Source organism: Nerophis ophidion, linkage group LG06 (assembly GCF_033978795.1).
Source record: "Nerophis ophidion isolate RoL-2023_Sa linkage group LG06, RoL_Noph_v1.0, whole genome shotgun sequence".
Taxonomy (NCBI): Eukaryota; Metazoa; Chordata; class Actinopteri; order Syngnathiformes; family Syngnathidae; genus Nerophis; species Nerophis ophidion.
Genome location: NC_084616.1, coordinates 35,246,327 through 35,264,668, shown reverse-complemented (window position 1 = coordinate 35,264,668; position 18,342 = coordinate 35,246,327). Strand labels below are relative to the sequence as shown.

The following is an 18,342-nucleotide window of genomic DNA, read 5'->3' as shown; positions in this document are numbered from 1 at the left end:
GTCGGCCTCTCTAATGATGCTGTTTATTGTACAGTGCCAGCTAGGGCTAAATTAGTAATACCAACAAAAGACAAAGATACAAAATAAGGAGGGAATGTTACTACTTTTTAAGATAAGTGGAAATGGGTCACAGGTGGAAAGTGGGACCTGGTATATAATATTGCAGCATCCAGATTAAAAGGCACAGTACCCCGTAGTCTCTGGTTCATACACATATGCACAAATACTTGTATAAACTATTGAACCCAGAAGCAACAGCAACTGTCTTGCACAGGTTCATGCTCATATGTAAAGCAGCCATATTCACACTATTTTTGGCCACTGTAACAGATCCTGGAGTTCATACTGTACACATGCTTTCATGGATGCATCCATCGGATTAACTTTCCAGTTCACATTCTGTGCTACAATTTATGACACGCTGGCAGTCGAGTCTGGACCAATAACTTGTTGCTTTTTTGGGGCTCTCGCTTTTGTGTTACTGTCGATCAACTGCAGCTAAGCGTGGTAGTTTAGCCAGGAAAAAGTTACTACTTTTTAATTATGTAGTTGGAAAAAAGAGATAAGGAGTGACTAACAAGGGCCCATCTGACTTTTAGTGAAACCCATTAAGTTAAATGTTTGATGTGTTTCATTCTCTGTGTATGCTGGTCATATCGTGTGAGCTTAATATGGCAACACACATGTTGTGAAAACACTGCAAAGCTTTTGTGGTTTAGGCTAAGACCCATTTGGGCTTTTGAAAAAAAAATACTGTGATACAACAGCCCATCACGCCTTCAGTTTGCCTAGCGAGACCATGGGGTGTTTCAAAATTAATTTTAAATATCTGCCATTCTTACTGCTGCGGTTGTATGGGGTGATTCCAAGTGTTTTTCAATATTCTAACAACCTGATTTTTGTGGACAACATGAGTAAATTCGGTCAATGACCATGATGTGTGCGTTGAAGTGAATCAGAACAGTATTTACCTGTACGACCCGATCCGGACAACCTCATGGTGCAAAAAATAAATAAAAATGTAACCAACAAAAAAAGTCAACACACATGATCACACATAACACACCCTGCTCACTAAACTTTGTGGATATTGTAAAACATTTCCAAACAACATAAACAACTCAAAACTACACCCCTTTAAATCAATTGCAGTGCATGATGGGAAAAATGCAAACAACTTTCTCCACACTTATCAATGTTTGGCGCATTTTAGCTGCTTGATAATTCCGACTGATTACAAAACTTTGACTAAGTCGTCACAGAAGAAACCATGGTAGGAGTCAAATTTTCACATACCCTTAATATTCAATTATATTAATTGTTAATTATATATCCATTATGTTAATATAAAATGTACATATATATACACTATGTGCAGGCTATATAAATATTGTCACTTTACATCCAGTTACCAGCCAAATTTTTTAGCCCAAAGCGCACCCCAAGTGGAAAAGTTTGACCTACACTCTGCAAAATCTACTGCGATGTAACACACGGGGGAGGCATTGAAAAAACTGACTTCGCAAAGATAATAAAGTATTTTACAAAGGCATGGCGTAAAGTTTGCCAAGTCAGAGGTTGAATCACCTGTTTTGATGGGACGGTTGAATGGAGGAAAGCAGAATCAAAAGTCGTAGTCTCTGAGTGTCATTGCTGGGTTGGTCCCTGGAAACTGTGGTTGCGTCAAAACTTCACTCCTACAACAAGAGGTGCACCATTATTTATCAGGGTTGCAAACAACAGTACACTTAAACATCTCACATGAGCTTAAAATATTGTCCTCTATTTAAAGACAGTAATGAATGAATTGAATGTATGCATGGTTTATAATAGTTGTAGTTTCCAGTGGTGTAGAAATACTTTCCATCATACTGAGAACTTATTTCGCTGTAATTCAATTAAATTTTAAAAACAGCTTTCAATTGATAGGATGTTGCAATGCAGTAGCAGCGTGATTGTTTTCGTAATAACTTTTTATTCATCATTGTATTTGCCATCTTGTACATTTATGTACTTGTATGTAAATGTAAATGTAAATGTAAAGCACTTTGAATTGGCTTGCATACAAATTGTGCTCTACACTAAACCTGCCTAATGCTTCACAGTAGGCAGTCCTGCAGTACAGTCTCTCACAAAAGTGAATAAAACTTTCGCATTTCAGCAACAGTTTGCTTACAGTATATCTTCTCAATGGACAATACTATGGGAATGCAATTTAGTAACTTAGAGTAATTTTACTGCCCATTGAAAATAAGTCAACATACAGACATTTGTCTAAATACCAGGCAACAGTGTACTTTTAAGTTCTGTACTGTATTACCAAGTTTTATTTCAATAGTATTGTCCAATGAGGAGATATACTGTAAGAAAAATGGTCACTGAACAAAACTCACATTTGTGATGTACTGTATACAATACCAACATTTGTTTGCTCATTCTAGCACTGGCTTTGAAACATTTCGAAAAATACTCTCTCAGCCAAATAACTACTTGAAAAAACTATTTATTTGTACTTGTACCTCGCTACATTGCACGTTAAATATCGTGGCTTCACTACAGAGTGGAGTAAGGAGACTCAAAATTGCTTGGTGGGACCACAAAGCCAATGAACTACAGCAGTTTGCAGATGCCGGCGACTACAAAGGTCTATTCTCTGCCTTGAAATCTGTGTATGGCCCACGTACAAACACTCTCAATCTTGTCAAATCAGCTGATTAGGACCATCTTTTAACTTACCAGTCCGACATAACACTGCGTTGGAGAGAACACTTCAGCAAACTGTTGAACACAAGATGGCTCTGCAAGAAGGGATGCAACATCCACCCTAGTAGTGCATCCGACAAGTTACGAACTTGACGAACCTATCACTGCTGCTGAAATAGAAAAGGCTCTGAAAGAAACCCGATCAGGAAAGTAGCCCGGCTCAGATGGCAACCCCTCAGATGTCTTAAAACACGGGGGGCAGTGTATTGAAATAGTTATACAACCTCTGTTGGGAACAGGAAAAGGTGCCACAAGACTTCAAAGATGCACTAATTCTAACCATATATAAGAAGAAAAGGCAACCATCATAGAATTTCTCTTGTATCAATTGCTGCAAAAGTGTTTTCAAAAGTCCTCTTGAACAGACTGAAAAAAGTTTCAGAAAATGTGCTTCCAGAAAGTCAATGTAGTTTCAGAGCTGGAAGGTCAACATCTGTAATGTTATTCACACTGCGGCAACTGCAAGAAAAAGTTAAAGAATAGCAAACCTTTGTTCATTGAGTTCGTCCATTTCTCAAAAGCCTTTAACACCGTTGATCGATCAACCCAATGGAAGGTGCTCAAATATATGGTAGCCCTGACAAATTTACAAATACGGTCAAACAATTTCATGAAAATATGTCTACAGTGGTTTCTGTGGGAGGCGGTACGAGTGTTCCTTCTTCAGTAAGTCATGAAGGTAAACAGGGGTGTGTGCTGGCACCGAATTTATTTGCACTTTACTGCCGTGCTTGAAACACTAAAATTCGCCCTAGTGTGTGAATGTTGTCTGTCTATCTGTGTTGGCCCTGTGATGAGGTGGCCACTTGTCCAGGGTGTACACAGCTTTCCGCCCGATTGTAGCTGAGCTAGGCACCAGCGCCCCCAATGACCCTAAAGGGAATAAGCGGTAGGAAATGGATGGATGGATGGATGCTGTGCTTGAATATAAATCCATCCATTTTCTACCGCACATGGGTGAAGGCGGGGTACACCCTGGACAAGTTGCCACCTCATCGTAGGGCCAAAACAGATAGACAGACAACATTCACACAGTAGGGCCAATTTTAGTGTTGCCAATCAACTTATCCCCAGGTGCATGTCTTTGGAGGTGGGAGGAAGCCAAAGTACCCGGAGGGAACCCAAGCAGTCACGGGGAGAACATGCAAACTCCACACAGAAAGATCCCGAGCCCTGCATTGAATTTAGGACTACTCAGGACCTTTGTATTGTGAAGCACATGCACTAACCTCTGCTCCCCTGTGCTGCCCTGTGCTTTAATATGTGAGTTCCAAAACCACACAAGGTGTGTACATTCAAACTAGGTCAGATGGAAGTTACTTCAACCTTGTGCATCTGCGAGCCGCTTCAAAGACCAATCTGGTCTGTGTAAGATAATTATTATATGCAGATGACTCGGCACTGGTTGCTACAAGCCTGGAAGAAATACAGGAGATAAAGTTAAAAAGTTCAAGTACCAATGATTGTCACACACACACTACTAGGTGTGGCAAAATTATTCTCTGCATTTGACAAGAGCAGCAGCGGTGGCCGCGCCTGGGAATTATTTTTGGTGATTTAACCCCCAATTCCAACCCTTGATGCTGAGTGTCAAGCAGGGGAGGTAACATGGACCATTTTTTATAGTCTTTGGTATGACTCGGACCACCTTTTTTGCGGAAGCTGCAGCCTGCTTTGGATTACGAATAAACACCACTAAAACTGAACTTCTCTAACAACCACCAGTACAACATCAAGGATCTGAGCAGCCTGTCGTTGAAGTAAATGGCGAGACACAAAAGACGACCGACCCCTTCACCTTTCTGGGCACTACTGACACAAAGAAGAATTCAAGTGATGTTGAGGTAGATAGGAGAATCCAAGCAGCTTGTAAGTCCCTTTGGTTTTTTTCACCAGCGGCTCTGGTCACGACATAACATCAAGCTATGCATAAAGATAAAGGTCTACAAAACAGCAGTCTTACCATCAATAATAGTTCTCAGCTCACATTCCAGCATGCAACTGACACTATTTGTCAATTGCGTGCACACACACACACGTATATATATATATACTGTATACACAGTATATATATATATATATATATACACATATATACATACATATGCATACACATATATTATATATATCCATATATATATCTATCTATCTATCTATATATATATATATATATATATAGATAGATACATATATATATATATATATATATATATACATATACATATATATATATATATACATATACATATACATACATATATACATACATATACATATATACATACATATACATACATACACATGTATATATACATATATATATATATACATATATATACATATATATATATACACATATATATACATATATACATACATATATATATACATATCATATATATATATATATATATATATATATAGATATATAGATATATATACATGTACATATACATATATATATATACATATACATATATATACATACATATACATATATACATACATATACACATATACATACATACACATATACATACATACACATGTATATATATACATATATATATATACACACACATATATATACATATATACATACATACATACATATATACACATATATATATACATACATATATACACATATATATATATATAAAAAATATATATATATGTATATATATATACATATACATATACACATACATACATATATCTATACGTACATATATATATTTATATATGTATTTATATATTTATATACATACATATATATATATATACATACATATATATACATATGCATATATACATATATATATATATATATATATATATATATACATACACATATATATACATACACACATACACACACATATATATATATATATATATATATAAACCCTGTTTCCGAATGAGTTGGGAAATTGTGTTAGATGTAAATATAAACAGAATACAATGATTTGCAAATCCTTTTCAAACCATATTCAATTGAATGCACTACAACGACAAGATATTTGATGTTCAAACTCATAAATGTTTTATTTTTTTTTGTGCAAATATTAATTAACTTAGAATTTTATGGCTGCAACACATGCCACGGTAGTTGGGAAAGGGCATGTTCACCACTGTGTTACATCACCTTTTCTTTTAACAACACTCAATAAATGTTTGGGAACTGAGGAAACTAATTGTGCACCGTTATATGTAACAACAAGACCATCTTTTTAAACAGCTCTTTGAAAGGGAGGGTTTCTGAAGATCAAAGAGCCATGAATCCCATCTCTAAAGTCTTGTTTTTATTCAAAACATGCCTTCAAGCAAAGTCAGCAGAACACCGACTCTCCAAATGATTAATTTACATCGGAGCAAAATAAACTGAAGCTTCCCATACAAGTCTCCTCACGTCCTCCCTTCGAAGCAAACCTGCAGCCAAAACTGGTGTGAAATGCAAATCATTTGCAAAAAAAAACCAAAACAAAAACTTGTGTACATGCATAGAGTTTTAATTGTCCCGGTCTGCAGCACATTGCCAAACTGCATTCTCAGCAGAGGAATTGAGAGATTATGTAGTAACTGCAGAGCTTAGTGCTAGAAGGCACTCACACAAAAGGGCATTATTGCGGCAGCACACACAACACTTACCGTGTGTTGCTGTGGACCACTTGTTATCTTCAGACCACAGCTTGGTTGCATGGTTGCCTCCTCACACTGTCGAGTCTGCTGGGAGCAGATGTACAGTGAAACCTTCATTTCGTGCATTTCATTAGACGTCACATGCAGGACGGGGGGAAAGGAGCACTGACGCAATGTGGCTGACATTTTTTTTTAAATACCTAACTTTTTGCAGGGCTACATAGGAACGTAGATGTTGGTCGGTGGTTGGGGTTTGGTACCCCCCCCCCCCCATTTGACATTAAAAAACTAATTTGCAGTGTGAGAAACGCATACCTGCAAGGCTCAACAGAAGGTGACGCGTAATGTGCACTCCTCTCCATCCACGAGCGTGCGTCTCAAAAAGGCGTGCGCGTCACCGGCCGAGCAGGATGCTGTGCGAGGAGTCCCGGTCGAGATAAGATGCAGCAGGACTTGTTTCCCGGCCATAACTTTGCCTCCAGGGGCGGCCCCCGTCCGGTCCGCCTCTTATTGCTTCTTGACTGCACTACCGCCGGCCGGACTGAGCAGGACGAGCCCTCGAGAAGGAGAGGCGTTGCTGTTGCCGGGACGATCACGTGACCGAGACGTCGTTGTGAACTTCATCTCACCGCGCTGTCAATCAATGTCAACTCCATGCAGCTTTGGAAAGGGTCCACCTGCTGCCTGTTGATGTTATTCATTAGTTAAAACATATGTACATGTTCCGGGGAAACCAACTCGAAAAAGAAAAAAAACAACCACACATTCTTAATAAATCAGATTAAGTTCATTATTACTGAGAGTTTTTTTTATTTGTCTTTTTTTATACAGTTATTGACGGACACTGCGGTATTTCCATGTGCTCATTGTGTGTCCGATGTGTTTATTTGAACAAATATCTCTGGTCTGGTGGTCAAGGTCTTTTTAGGAGGCAATCTTGTGAACAGCAACTGTGACAGTCCCATGATTCCTCACCAAAATAGTTCTGGAAACACAAAAACAAAGCATATTCATGGGATACTGTATTTAACTAAGGATCTCCCTTGTAATCAAGTGTCTTCAAATTAGTGTTGTCCCGATACCAATTTTTTGGTTTGATTGATTGATTGACACTTTTATTAGTAGATTGCACAGTACAGTACCTATTCCGTACAATTGACCACTAAATGGTAAATGATAAATGATAAATGGGTTGTACTTGTATAGCGCTTTTCTACCTTCAAGGTACTCAAAGCGCTTTGACACTACTTCCACATTTACCCATTCACACACACATTCACACACTGATGGAGGGAGCTGCCATGCAAGGCGCCAACCAGCAACCATCAGGAGCAAGGGTGAAGTGTCTTGCTCAGGACACAACGGACGTGACGAGGTTGGTTCTAGGTGGGATTTGAACCAGTGTCCCTCGGGTTGCGCACGGTCACTCTTCCACTGCGCCACGCCGTCCCGTAACCCCCGAATAAGTTTTTCAACTTGTTTAAGTCCACGTTAATCAATTCATGGTAATTTTAGTACTGGTACCAACATTATTTAGATACTTTTCTAAATAAAGGGGACCACAAAAATTGCATTATTGGCTTTATTTTAACAACAGCAATCTTATGGTACATTAAACATATGTATATTACTGCAAATTTGTCCTTAAATAAAATAGTGAACATAAAAGACAAGTAAGCAAACAAAGGCTCCCAATTTAGCTCCTGACATATGCAGTAACATATTGTGTCATTTTCCATTCTATTATTTTGTCCATCCATCCATCCATTTTCTACCACTTATTACCTTTTGGGATGGCGGGGGGTGCTGGTGCCTATCTCAGCTACAATCAGGAGAAAGGCGGGTTACACCCTGGACAAGTCACCACCTCATCGCAGGGCCAACACATTATTTTGTCAAAATTTGAAAATTGATTATTAATCTTTTTATTCATTTAAATTTAATATCTGCTTACGTTCTGTTTTAACATGTTTCCATCTACACTTATGTTAAAATGTAATAATCACTTATTCTTCTGTTGTTTGATATTTTACATTAGTTTTGGATGGTACCACAAATTTGGGTCGCTGAATGGTACTTTTCAGAGGCGGTACAGAACCGAAAATGATTCACTAGTATCGCGGTACTATACTAATACCCTTATACCGTACAACCCTACATCAAATACAGCGCTATTCTTTTAAGCTTGTTTTCATTTATTGAGGTTGCGTTGACATTTAAATGTTCATTTACTCGCAGTCACGATTTATTCCAAAAGGTATTTCAATTTTTTTTAATCGTTAAATGTGTATCCTTTGTCTGAAAAATGTTTTATAAAGTTGTGTCAGTGGTGTTATTGACATTTCCGCATGGATACTTTTCAAATTTGAATCGATATAGTACCAATCTACGGTACCAAAGAATCAGTACTCAACGGTAACAATTTTTGGTACTTTTGTGTGTGTTCAAATGTGTTGATATATTTTAATCAACAGAATATGTTTTTATGTAACACTATCTGTTTCATAATGCTACATTTAATATTTCTTAAAATTTTACAGAAAAAAAAGAAGGTAGAATTAGGTATTTCCTTGCTTTAAAATATATGTTGCAACAATAGTTTTAACAATACTACAAATAATACTATTGTCATTTCATTAATTGTATGGTTTAGTTTAGGTTAAGAGCCACATCTTGCAGATAAAAAAGATGAACCATTAATTTCATGTGAATGGTAAATGTTTATAGCTAATAATGCCAAAGTTTTTCAGATCTTCCCATATTACTTTTAAAACTTTTAAAAGTCAACTTTCTATCATTGTTCAATTTTCAGGAGCATATATTTAGTTTTTTTTTTTCTGATAACAATAGTTTTGATCCTAGTGGCCACATATGTGGACAGCACCTTTTAGCTCTTATTTCCAAAAGTGTTTACACTACTGAATTGAGGTCTTATGCCAACATATGGACACTTATAATACTGCTATCTGGTGGTGTCAGAAGAGTATGACATACAATGGAATTCGGAAAAAAAAAAGTGTAAAAATAAAAATTAGCATGTCACTACACATGAAGTCCATGTTTGTGTACTTAGAGACTAAGTACATCATATCAAAAGATGATTTTTAGTTTTTATTCTAATTAGGATCCGATAAATAAAAAAGCATGTAAACAAACAGCTTGGGCTTTAAGAGGTTAATGTTTAATCCACAAGTTGTTTTAATATTTTAATTGCCTGTCACCACAATAACAGAATATTGATAGATTTCTTCTTTTCATAATGTTCACGTTTAATTTAAAAATCATGAATTTAAGTTGTATTAAAAGAGTATGTTTGATAAATTCCAGGGAATTTTTAGAATAAACAATTAGAAGCGTTTATTGTCATTGTACAACAATACAACATAATTGAATTGAATGAAGCTAGCTGCAAGTCAATTTTCGCTTCTTGATTTTACAGTGTTTTACGTAGCGTGACTTTTTTGGTGCTTCCTCATCCAATTGTCTTGCTGTATATTTATTATTGTTGGTTTGTTGTAACTTTGTGTGAAAGTGTGCTGCCTCTTAGCCAGGACTCCCTTGTAAAATACTTTTTAATCTCAACAGGATTTTTCCTGTTTAAATAAAGGTAAATAAAATATAACTAAAATGAGAGTTTATGTGGGCCCTGAACCAAAAGAAGTTTGACACCCTTGATCTACATTATTTTAATCAAATATACATTTAAAAAATTGGAAATGACTGTTTTGGGAACAGCTATGACTCATTATGGTCACTGATTCACATATTGCTGACAAACTGTTATCCTTGCCATACTACCTGTCAGGTGCTGCACGATTTACCTAATTTGAAATCACATTCATGTTTTAATTAGTGCAATAAATAAACGCAAGAGGCTGAGGTTTTTAGTTTTTTTCCCTCTGCCGTCACAGGCATTTGAGTGACAGACATACCGTATTTCCTTGAATTGCCGCCGGGGCGCTAATTAATTTAAAACCTCTTCTCACTCCGGCACTTACCAAAGACATGCAGTAAAAATGTGAGTGTGATGTAAGGTTGGACCTTAAATCAATCAATCAATCAATCAATGTTTACTTATATAGCCCTAAATCACTAGTGTCTCAAAGGGCTGCACAAACCACCACGACATCCTCGGTAGGAAAACTCACACCCAGTGGGACATTGGTGACAATAATGACCCAGTGGGACGTCGGTGACAATGATGACTATGAGAACCTTAGAGAGGAGGAAAGCAATGGATGTCGAGCGGGTCTAACATGATACTGTGAAAGTTCAATCCACAAATCCTACTGAATAGCTCTTAATCTTCTTCCATTTATGCGATTTCAAATTACCGGTATTGAAATCAGCCTCCTCCATTTTGAAAATGATGACAGGGGAAGTGTCACTCGTGACGTCACAAGTTTGATCGGCGGTAATACTAAGCATGCGCTAATTATTTTGGAAAGCGAGTTTGACCCAGCAATAATTCAAGGCAGCCTGCGGCAATTCAAGGAAATACGGTATTTGCCAATAAGAATTGTTGAGCCTCGCATTTCTTCCTCGCTTCAGACAGAGGGAAAAAAGTCTCCCACTGTGCATCACCTGAGCGCATTTATTGTTAATCCTAAAAGAAGAATTAACTGAAGGCAGTGAACCCTCTTTTCAGTCATTCACAATCTTTGTCTCGGTGGGAGAGGAGTGACTCAATGAGACCGCACAAACAGGAAGCAAAGACAAAGCGCCTTGTGACTTGCCACAGAGAAGAGCCGCAAAGTAACAAAAATTGGGAGGAAAAAAAATATGATTACAAGGTCAAATGTTCTGTTGTGGGAATATCCATCCATCCATTTCTTACCGCGTGTCCCTTTTGGGGGTAGCGGGGGATACACCCTGGACAAATCGCCACCTCATCACGGGGCCAACACAGATAGACAGACAACATTCACACACTAGGGCCAATTCAGTGTAGCCAATCAACCTATCCCCAGGTGCATGTCTTTGGAAGTGGGAGGAAGCTGGAGTACCCGGGGGGAACTCACGCAGTCAAGGGGAGAACATGCAAACTCCACACAGAAAGATCCTGAGACAAGGGATTGAACTCAGGACTACTCAGGACTTTCGTATTGTGAGGCATATGCACTAACCCCTGTTTCACCGTGCGGTCCTTGTGGGAATATATCAACTTCAAATCGGATGGGCACTATGGGCCCATAAACACGGACAAACGAGCGAGATGGCAACAAACGAAAAGACAGATGTCCGACCTAGTTTTTACAATTCTGAAAAAAAAAAGCACTTTAAGATGTTTGGTAATTGTTTAAGTAAAATGTTTGTTAACAAAAACAAGAGTTTATTTATTGGTTTATTATTTAGGATCCATCCATCTTCTTCCACTTATCCGAGGTCAGGTCGCAGGGGCAGCAGCCTAAACAAGGAAGCCCAGACGCTTCTCTCTCCAGCCACTTCGTCCAGATCTTCCCGGGGAATCCTGAGGCATTCCCAGGCCAGCCGGGAGACAGTCTTCCCAACGTGTCCTGGGTCTTCCCCGTGGCCTCCTACCGGTCGGACGTGCCCAAAACACCTCCCTAGGGAGGCGTTCGGCTGGCATCCTGACCAGATGCCCCAACCACCTCATCTGGCTTCTCTCGATGTGGAGGAGCAGGGGCTTTACTTTGAGCTCCTACCGGATGGCAGAGCTTCTCACCCTATCTCTAAGGGAGAGCCCCGCCACCCGGCAGAGGAAATTCATTTCGGCCGCTTATACCCGTGATCTCGTCCTTTCGGTCATAACCCAAAGCTCATGACCATAGGTAAAGATGGGAACGTAGATCGACCGGTAAATAGAGAGCTTTGCCTTCCGGCTTAGCTCCTTCTTCATCACAACGGATCGATACAGCGTTCACATTACTGAAGACGCCGCACCGATCCGCCTGTCGACCTCACAATCCACTCTTCCCTCACTCGTGAACAAGACTCCGAGGTACTTGAACTCCTCCACTTGGGGCAGGGTCTCCACACCAACCCGAAGATGGCACTCCACCCTTTTCCGGAAGACAACCATAGACTCTGACTTGGAGGTGCTGATTCTCATCCCAGTCGCTTCACACTCGGCTGCGAACCGATCCAGTGAGAGCTGAAGGTCCTGGCCAGATGAAGCCATCCGAACCACATCATCTGCAAAAAGCAGAGACCTAATTCTGCAGCCACCAAACCGGATCCCCTCAACGCCTTGACTGCGCCTAGAAAATCTGTCCATAAAAGTTATGAACAGAATCGGTGACAAATGACAGCCTTGGCGGAGTGCAACCCTCACTGGAAACGGGTCCGACTTACTGCCAGCAATGCGGACCAAGCTCTGACACTGGTCATAAAGGGAGCGGACTGCCACAATCAGACAGTTCGATACCCCATACTCTCTGAGCACTCCCCACAGGACTTCCCGAGGGACATGGTCGAATGCCTTCTCCAAGTCCACAAAGCACATGTAGACTGGTTGGGCAAACTCCCATGCACCCTCAAGGACCCTGCTGAGAGTATAGAGGTGGTCCAAGGTTCCACAACCAAAATGAAAACCACACTGTTCCTCCTGAATCCGAGGTTCGACTATCGGGCGTAGCCTCCTGTCCAGTACACCTGAATAGACCTTACCGGGAAGGCTGAGGAGTGTGATCCAAGGATAGGTGTAACACACTCTCCGGTTGCCCTTCTTAAAGAGAGGAACCACCACCCCGGTCTGCCAATCCAGAGGTACCGCCCCCGATGTCCACGCGATGTTGCAGAGTCTTGTCAACCAAGACAGCCCCACAGCCTCTAGAGCCTTAAGGAACTCCGGGCGGATCTCATCTACACCCGGGGCCTTGCCGCCGAGGAGCTTTTTAACTACCTCAGCAACCTCAGCCCCAGAAATAGGAGAGCCCACCACAGATTCCTCAGGCACTGCTTCCTCACAGGAAGACGTGTTGGTGGGATTGAGGAGGTCTTTGAAGTATTCCCTGCACCGATTCATAACGTCCGCATTCGAAGTCAGCAGAACACCATCCATTATTTATCCATTATTTAGGATAACAATTCCAATACAATAGTAAACAATTACACAGTAATGGAAGTAAAAGTGTATCTCTTTTTAAATGTTTACTTCTATTAGAATTATCTATCATGATGACATCACATTATAAACACTTTATTTTTTTAAGTTTAAGAGCATGATGCAGACAAAAGCTTTGAGTCTGTCTGCATGTCTAAAGACAGATATTTATGAAAGTAAATTATTGCATAATGTGTGGCACCTTGAAACAAGAGTAAGTTGATTGACAGTCAAAAAGTAACATGTCCTTCCTTCACTCGCTATTTTCACAGTTGTATGCAAATCAAATCCCCAATCATAATTTTGAAGAGACAAATCAAAATTACGTTTTTTTCTTAAAATCGGGTAGTCATACTGCCTGCCAGAGAAAGTAGATAAAGCTTAAAACAGTGTCATTTTCAGGATTACTTTTTAAAATATGTATACTCTATCAACTAAACATAGCTGGAGTAGACAAAGTTGTCCATTAGATGGCAGCATATTCATAAAAACAAATCATAGTTTGACAGGAGTGCTTTCTGGATGCAGATGGATTGTGATGTCTCCACATCGAAGGCCAAAGTAAATAACAACATGACCTCTCTGAACCAATGCAGAAGTGGTTAATCGAGCAAAAGAGAAACAAGTTCGAGTGAAGGCTCACCCTGAGTCAGACTCCAGGCACACAGTAGGAGTGTCTGTTGGGTCTTTTGTGAGAGCTGCAGCTTGTTTAGCCAAAACTGACACAACACCACCATGTTCATCGGAGAGGGAGCCTCTACCTGTTTGCAGTGAAACATAAAACACACAAAAACTGTTTTAAGCGGATTCATGTTTTATCCAATATGGAATGTAAATTCAAAACATCAACAATCCCTTAAAGGAGAACTACACTTTTTTTTTTTTTTTTACATTTTCATTCACAATCATTATAAAAAGACAAGACGATGGATGTATTTTTGCTTTTTAAATGCATTCTAAATAGTGAATAAATGCAATCAAAAGTCCCCTTACAATGGAGACTATGGGAGTCACTCTATTCTGGCTTTAAAGCCCTTTAAAAACATTCAAACACTTCTATTAAGGTTTTATTTTATAGACATGATGTAAGTATATACGTAATGTAGTAACAAGCACATTTATAATAACATGTATAGCATTACTTTAATTAAAGGCATCATGACGTTCGCTTTTTTCCCCAACCACTACATCAATGCTTTCTATTTACTGCAGACTTTTTATGAGAGCCAACAAACATAATAAAACATCACTTCACAATACATTAATATGCCGACTGTTAGGATGTTCATATATTCCCGTTTAGATGAAGAATGACTCATAATCCTTGCAAAGAAAAGGGGAATGGAACCCAGCGTCTTTTCGTGTCGTTCTCGCCATGGGTCTGTATTGGTTGACAAAGTGTACCAACTTGTTGGAATATGTCTTCGCTTTTCTGCTTTCCAGGTCAGAGGAATTATTTTTGATCTAGGATAAAGATTGACGAGCAAGGAAACGAGAAAGCAGCTGATCAGTCAATCATGTCAACATTGGCACGCAAGCTTGTGATCACGGCGCTGATATAAATAGTTTGTCTGCGTTAGCGCTTATAATAACAATATCACCAATACTTTGTTGATATTCAAGTCACAAAATGGAGTATTTTATAGCGTTTTTTGGATGTTTTTTTATTGGGTTTTATAGGCGGAATTGTTGAGCCCCCATTAGCTTCACTGTAAGCACTTTTTTTGCGCTTATTTACGAGCTACAATGCATTAAAAATAAAATGAATGTCTTAATAATGTCTTCATGTCTTTCATAATGATTGTGAACGATATGCAAAATTCCCCAAAAAAGGGTAGTTCCCCTACAACACGCAGGTGTCAAACTCAAGGCATGAGGACCTAACCTGACTCTCGCCAGATCCTTGCAGTTCGCTGAGCTGCACACAAGAATCTGGGACTTCTCAATCAGAGCTGTATTTCAGAAGGCGGGGCCTTGTAAAACAAATCATTGTATGTGATTGGATAAACCACATGTCCGTTATCTTGAATGGCGTGCTACTTTAACCACTCACATCGAAATCAACCCGTGACGCTGATGAAATCCAAAACAGGACAGCCGACATATTGGATAACGACAGAGTGAAAAGTAAAATAAATACCTTCAAAACCGTTCTCTGTTCACTTTTAAAGAATTAATATTCTCTCTCTCTCTCTCTCTCTCTCTCTCTCTCTCTCTATATATATATATATATATATATATATATATATATATATACATATATATATATATATATATATATATATATATATATATATATATATAAAATCCATTCATGAATGAGTACATCCGTTCAGTCACCGTGTTCAATGGAGAAGTCTGATCTGCAAAATTTGCAGGCAGCATACCCCTTCCCCTGCGAACTGTCCTGGATGAACTGAAATTATTTTTTCCAATCATTTTGGAACTTGCAAGTATACCTCTTCTTCTTACTCGACGTCGCCATTTCTCTTCTTTCTTCTTCGTCTCTGTTATGTTTTTGGACATTACTACTTTCCGTAGTTTTGAAGCAATGCATAATGGTAATCCGGATGATGTGTGTCAGTGTATTAACGTGCCGGCTGGAATAAACTGACGCTGAGAAATAACTCCTGGCCTGCCTACTTTATGGGTTATAGATAAACTTATGGATAACGGTGATAAATGTGTGTGAGTTTTCCTTGCCCTTTTGTGGGTTCTTCCGAGGATGTTGTAGTCGTAATGATTTGTGCAGTCCTTTGAGACATTTGTGATTTGGGGCTATATAAATAAACATTGATTGATTGATATATATAATAGTCTCCTTTTCAGGTGAGAGAGGACGCTAAAGGGAGTGCCTTTAAGGCATGCCCCCAATATTGTTGTCCGGGTGGAAATTGGGAGAAATTCGGGAGAATGGTTGACCCTGCAGATTTTCGTGAGGAGCACTGAAATTCAAGAGTCTCCCGGGAAAATCAGGCATGGTTGGCAAAGAATGCCATAAACATAACTTGAAGGCGACTGTATTGGATTGCATCATAAAGTTTAAGAAAATGACTCATTTTGAACAGATCATTGGTATGTGCTCTATATGGGGCATAATGTATAATTCTAATTGCCTTTTTCTGGAGATTAAATATCGGTTCAATAGTGTCCTTTTAGGTGTGTCCCCCAAACTTCAGCGCAATACTGTAAATGCGGCAATATAAGAGCTAAGTAAATCGTTTTTAGAGAATTTTGTAATGTGAATATGTCACCTTCGGTCACGTGATGTTTAATGTACGGCCATATTTTGTTTTAAACATGATAGGTTGATTGGCAACACTAAATTGGCTCTAGTGTGAAATGTGAGTGTGAATGTTGTCAGTCTAAGTTGGCCCTGCCATGGGGTGGCGACTTGTCCAGGGTGTACCCCGCCTTATGCCCAAATGCAGCTGAGATAGTCTCCAGCACCTCTCACAACCTCGAAAGGGACAAACGGTACAAAAATGAATGGATGGATGTTCGATTATATATATGGTTTTCAATGTTACACTACTGGTAATCTTTTCTTATCTAAATATATCTAAGTTACATGTAGGCTGCGTCGTGTTTGTGACACACAACCACTGGGCTGGGAAACATTTGATTTGCTAAGAATCCCAAAACAACTACTTACAGCCCAGGTTGTGTCCTTGCTGATCCGTACAAAGCACACCCACCACTGCTGGGTTTTTCATGCTGCATCAGTAAAAGACAGGCACAACGAAATTATCATGTGTAAAGACAAAAGTTACACAGTCAAGCACAGAGCAATGATGATTCAAATAATTGAATTTACTAACGTGTCGTCGAGGTGTTGCTCTAAGGTCGACTCCATTCTAAATCAGCCAAAACCCACCAAGTACTGACGCTTAATTTAAGAACCTATGTTGTTTTGACGGGCTTCCGGTTTGAGTCAGCTGACTGTGACGTCACTACGAGTCAACGCGAAGAACAAAGAGCAAAAAACGCGATTGCTTTTTATTTTCTATTTATTCAAATTGAATACTACACATAGACTCTCTGTATCCATCAGGAAATTATTTTATTTAATGCTGTTTAATAAAATATATAGTCATGGACGCTTAAAAATGATTCTTTTGCCTCGTGAATGTGAATTTTATTTTTGTAGGGCCTATCCATCCATCCATTCTACCGCTTATTGCAATGTGTAGGATTTATTACATTTTTTAAAAATCGATGAAAACAATATTAATGAACACCCAAAACCCAAAAACTAATCAGAAGCTGTATTAAAACAATACATAAGTCTTTCATCACAACATTTAATAAGTGAATAAGAATGATAAGTTATCTAGCATTCATATTTTGAATCTCCAAGTATTTCTAATACAGATTAGGGCAGTGGTTCTCAAATGGGGGTACAAGTACCCCTGGGGGTACTTGAAGGTATGCCAAGGGGTACGTGAGATTTTTTAAAAATATTATAAAAAATAGCAACAATTCAAAAATCCTTTATAAATATATTTATTGAATAAAACTTCAACAAAATATGAATGTCAGTTCATAAACTGTGAAAAGAAATGCAACAATGCAATATTCAGTGTTGACAGCTATATTTTTTTGTGGACATGTTCCATAAATATTGATGTTAAAGATTTATTTTTTTGTGAAGAAATGTTTAGAATTAAGTTGATGAATCCAAATGGATCTCTATTACAATACCCAAAGAGGGCACTTTAAGTTGATGATTACTTCTATGTGTAAAAATTTTTATTTATAATTGAATCACTTGTTTATATTTCAACAAGTTTTTTTTAAATTTATTTTTTAATCTTTTTTTCCAAATAGTTCAAGAAAGACCACTACAAATGAGCAATATTTTGCACTGT

General features: G+C 38.6%; 2 protein-coding genes across 8 annotated transcripts in view; both read right to left on the bottom strand.

Annotated features, from left to right (window-relative positions):
* Positions 1–7,119, bottom strand: part of slc16a4 (solute carrier family 16 member 4) — a 78,384-nt gene extending 71,265 nt beyond the window's left edge. For 3 of the 7 annotated variants that reach the window (XM_061903559.1, XM_061903560.1, XM_061903561.1), the window contains exons 1-3: positions 6,721–7,119; positions 6,415–6,492; positions 1,588–1,697 (exon numbers count right to left, since the gene is read on the bottom strand). The gene's annotated coding sequence lies outside the window, so the exon portion shown is untranslated. Of the gene's footprint in view, positions 1–1,587; positions 1,698–2,736; positions 2,867–6,414; positions 6,493–6,720 lie in introns of those variants that run through there. The other 4 variants (XM_061903557.1, XM_061903554.1, XM_061903555.1 and 1 more) reach the window with 4 other exon arrangements.
* Positions 7,120–7,191: 72 nt separating this feature from the next.
* Positions 7,192–17,428, bottom strand: lamtor5 (late endosomal/lysosomal adaptor, MAPK and MTOR activator 5). The gene is made up of 4 exons (XM_061903563.1): positions 17,293–17,428; positions 17,127–17,188; positions 14,115–14,232; positions 7,192–7,390 (listed from the first exon to the last, which is right to left on the bottom strand). The coding sequence occupies exons 1-4, from the start codon at positions 17,325–17,327 to the stop codon at positions 7,330–7,332; spliced, it is 276 nt and encodes a 91-aa protein (XP_061759547.1). The 5' UTR covers positions 17,328–17,428; the 3' UTR covers positions 7,192–7,329.
* Between the last annotated feature and the right edge of the window lie 914 nt (positions 17,429–18,342).

Excerpts from the sequence above, each read along its gene's own strand:
- lamtor5 (XM_061903563.1), bottom strand. The coding sequence starts at position 17,327 with ATGGAGTCGACCTTAGAGCAACACCTCGACGACAC. Across the intron at positions 17,189-17,292 it reads GAGCAACACCTCGACGACAC|CATGAAAAACCCAGCAGTGG; the intron begins GTTAGTAAATTC and ends TTACTGATGCAG. Across the intron at positions 14,233-17,126 it reads GCAAGGACACAACCTGGGCT|GTAGAGGCTCCCTCTCCGAT; the intron begins GTAAGTAGTTGT and ends CACTGCAAACAG.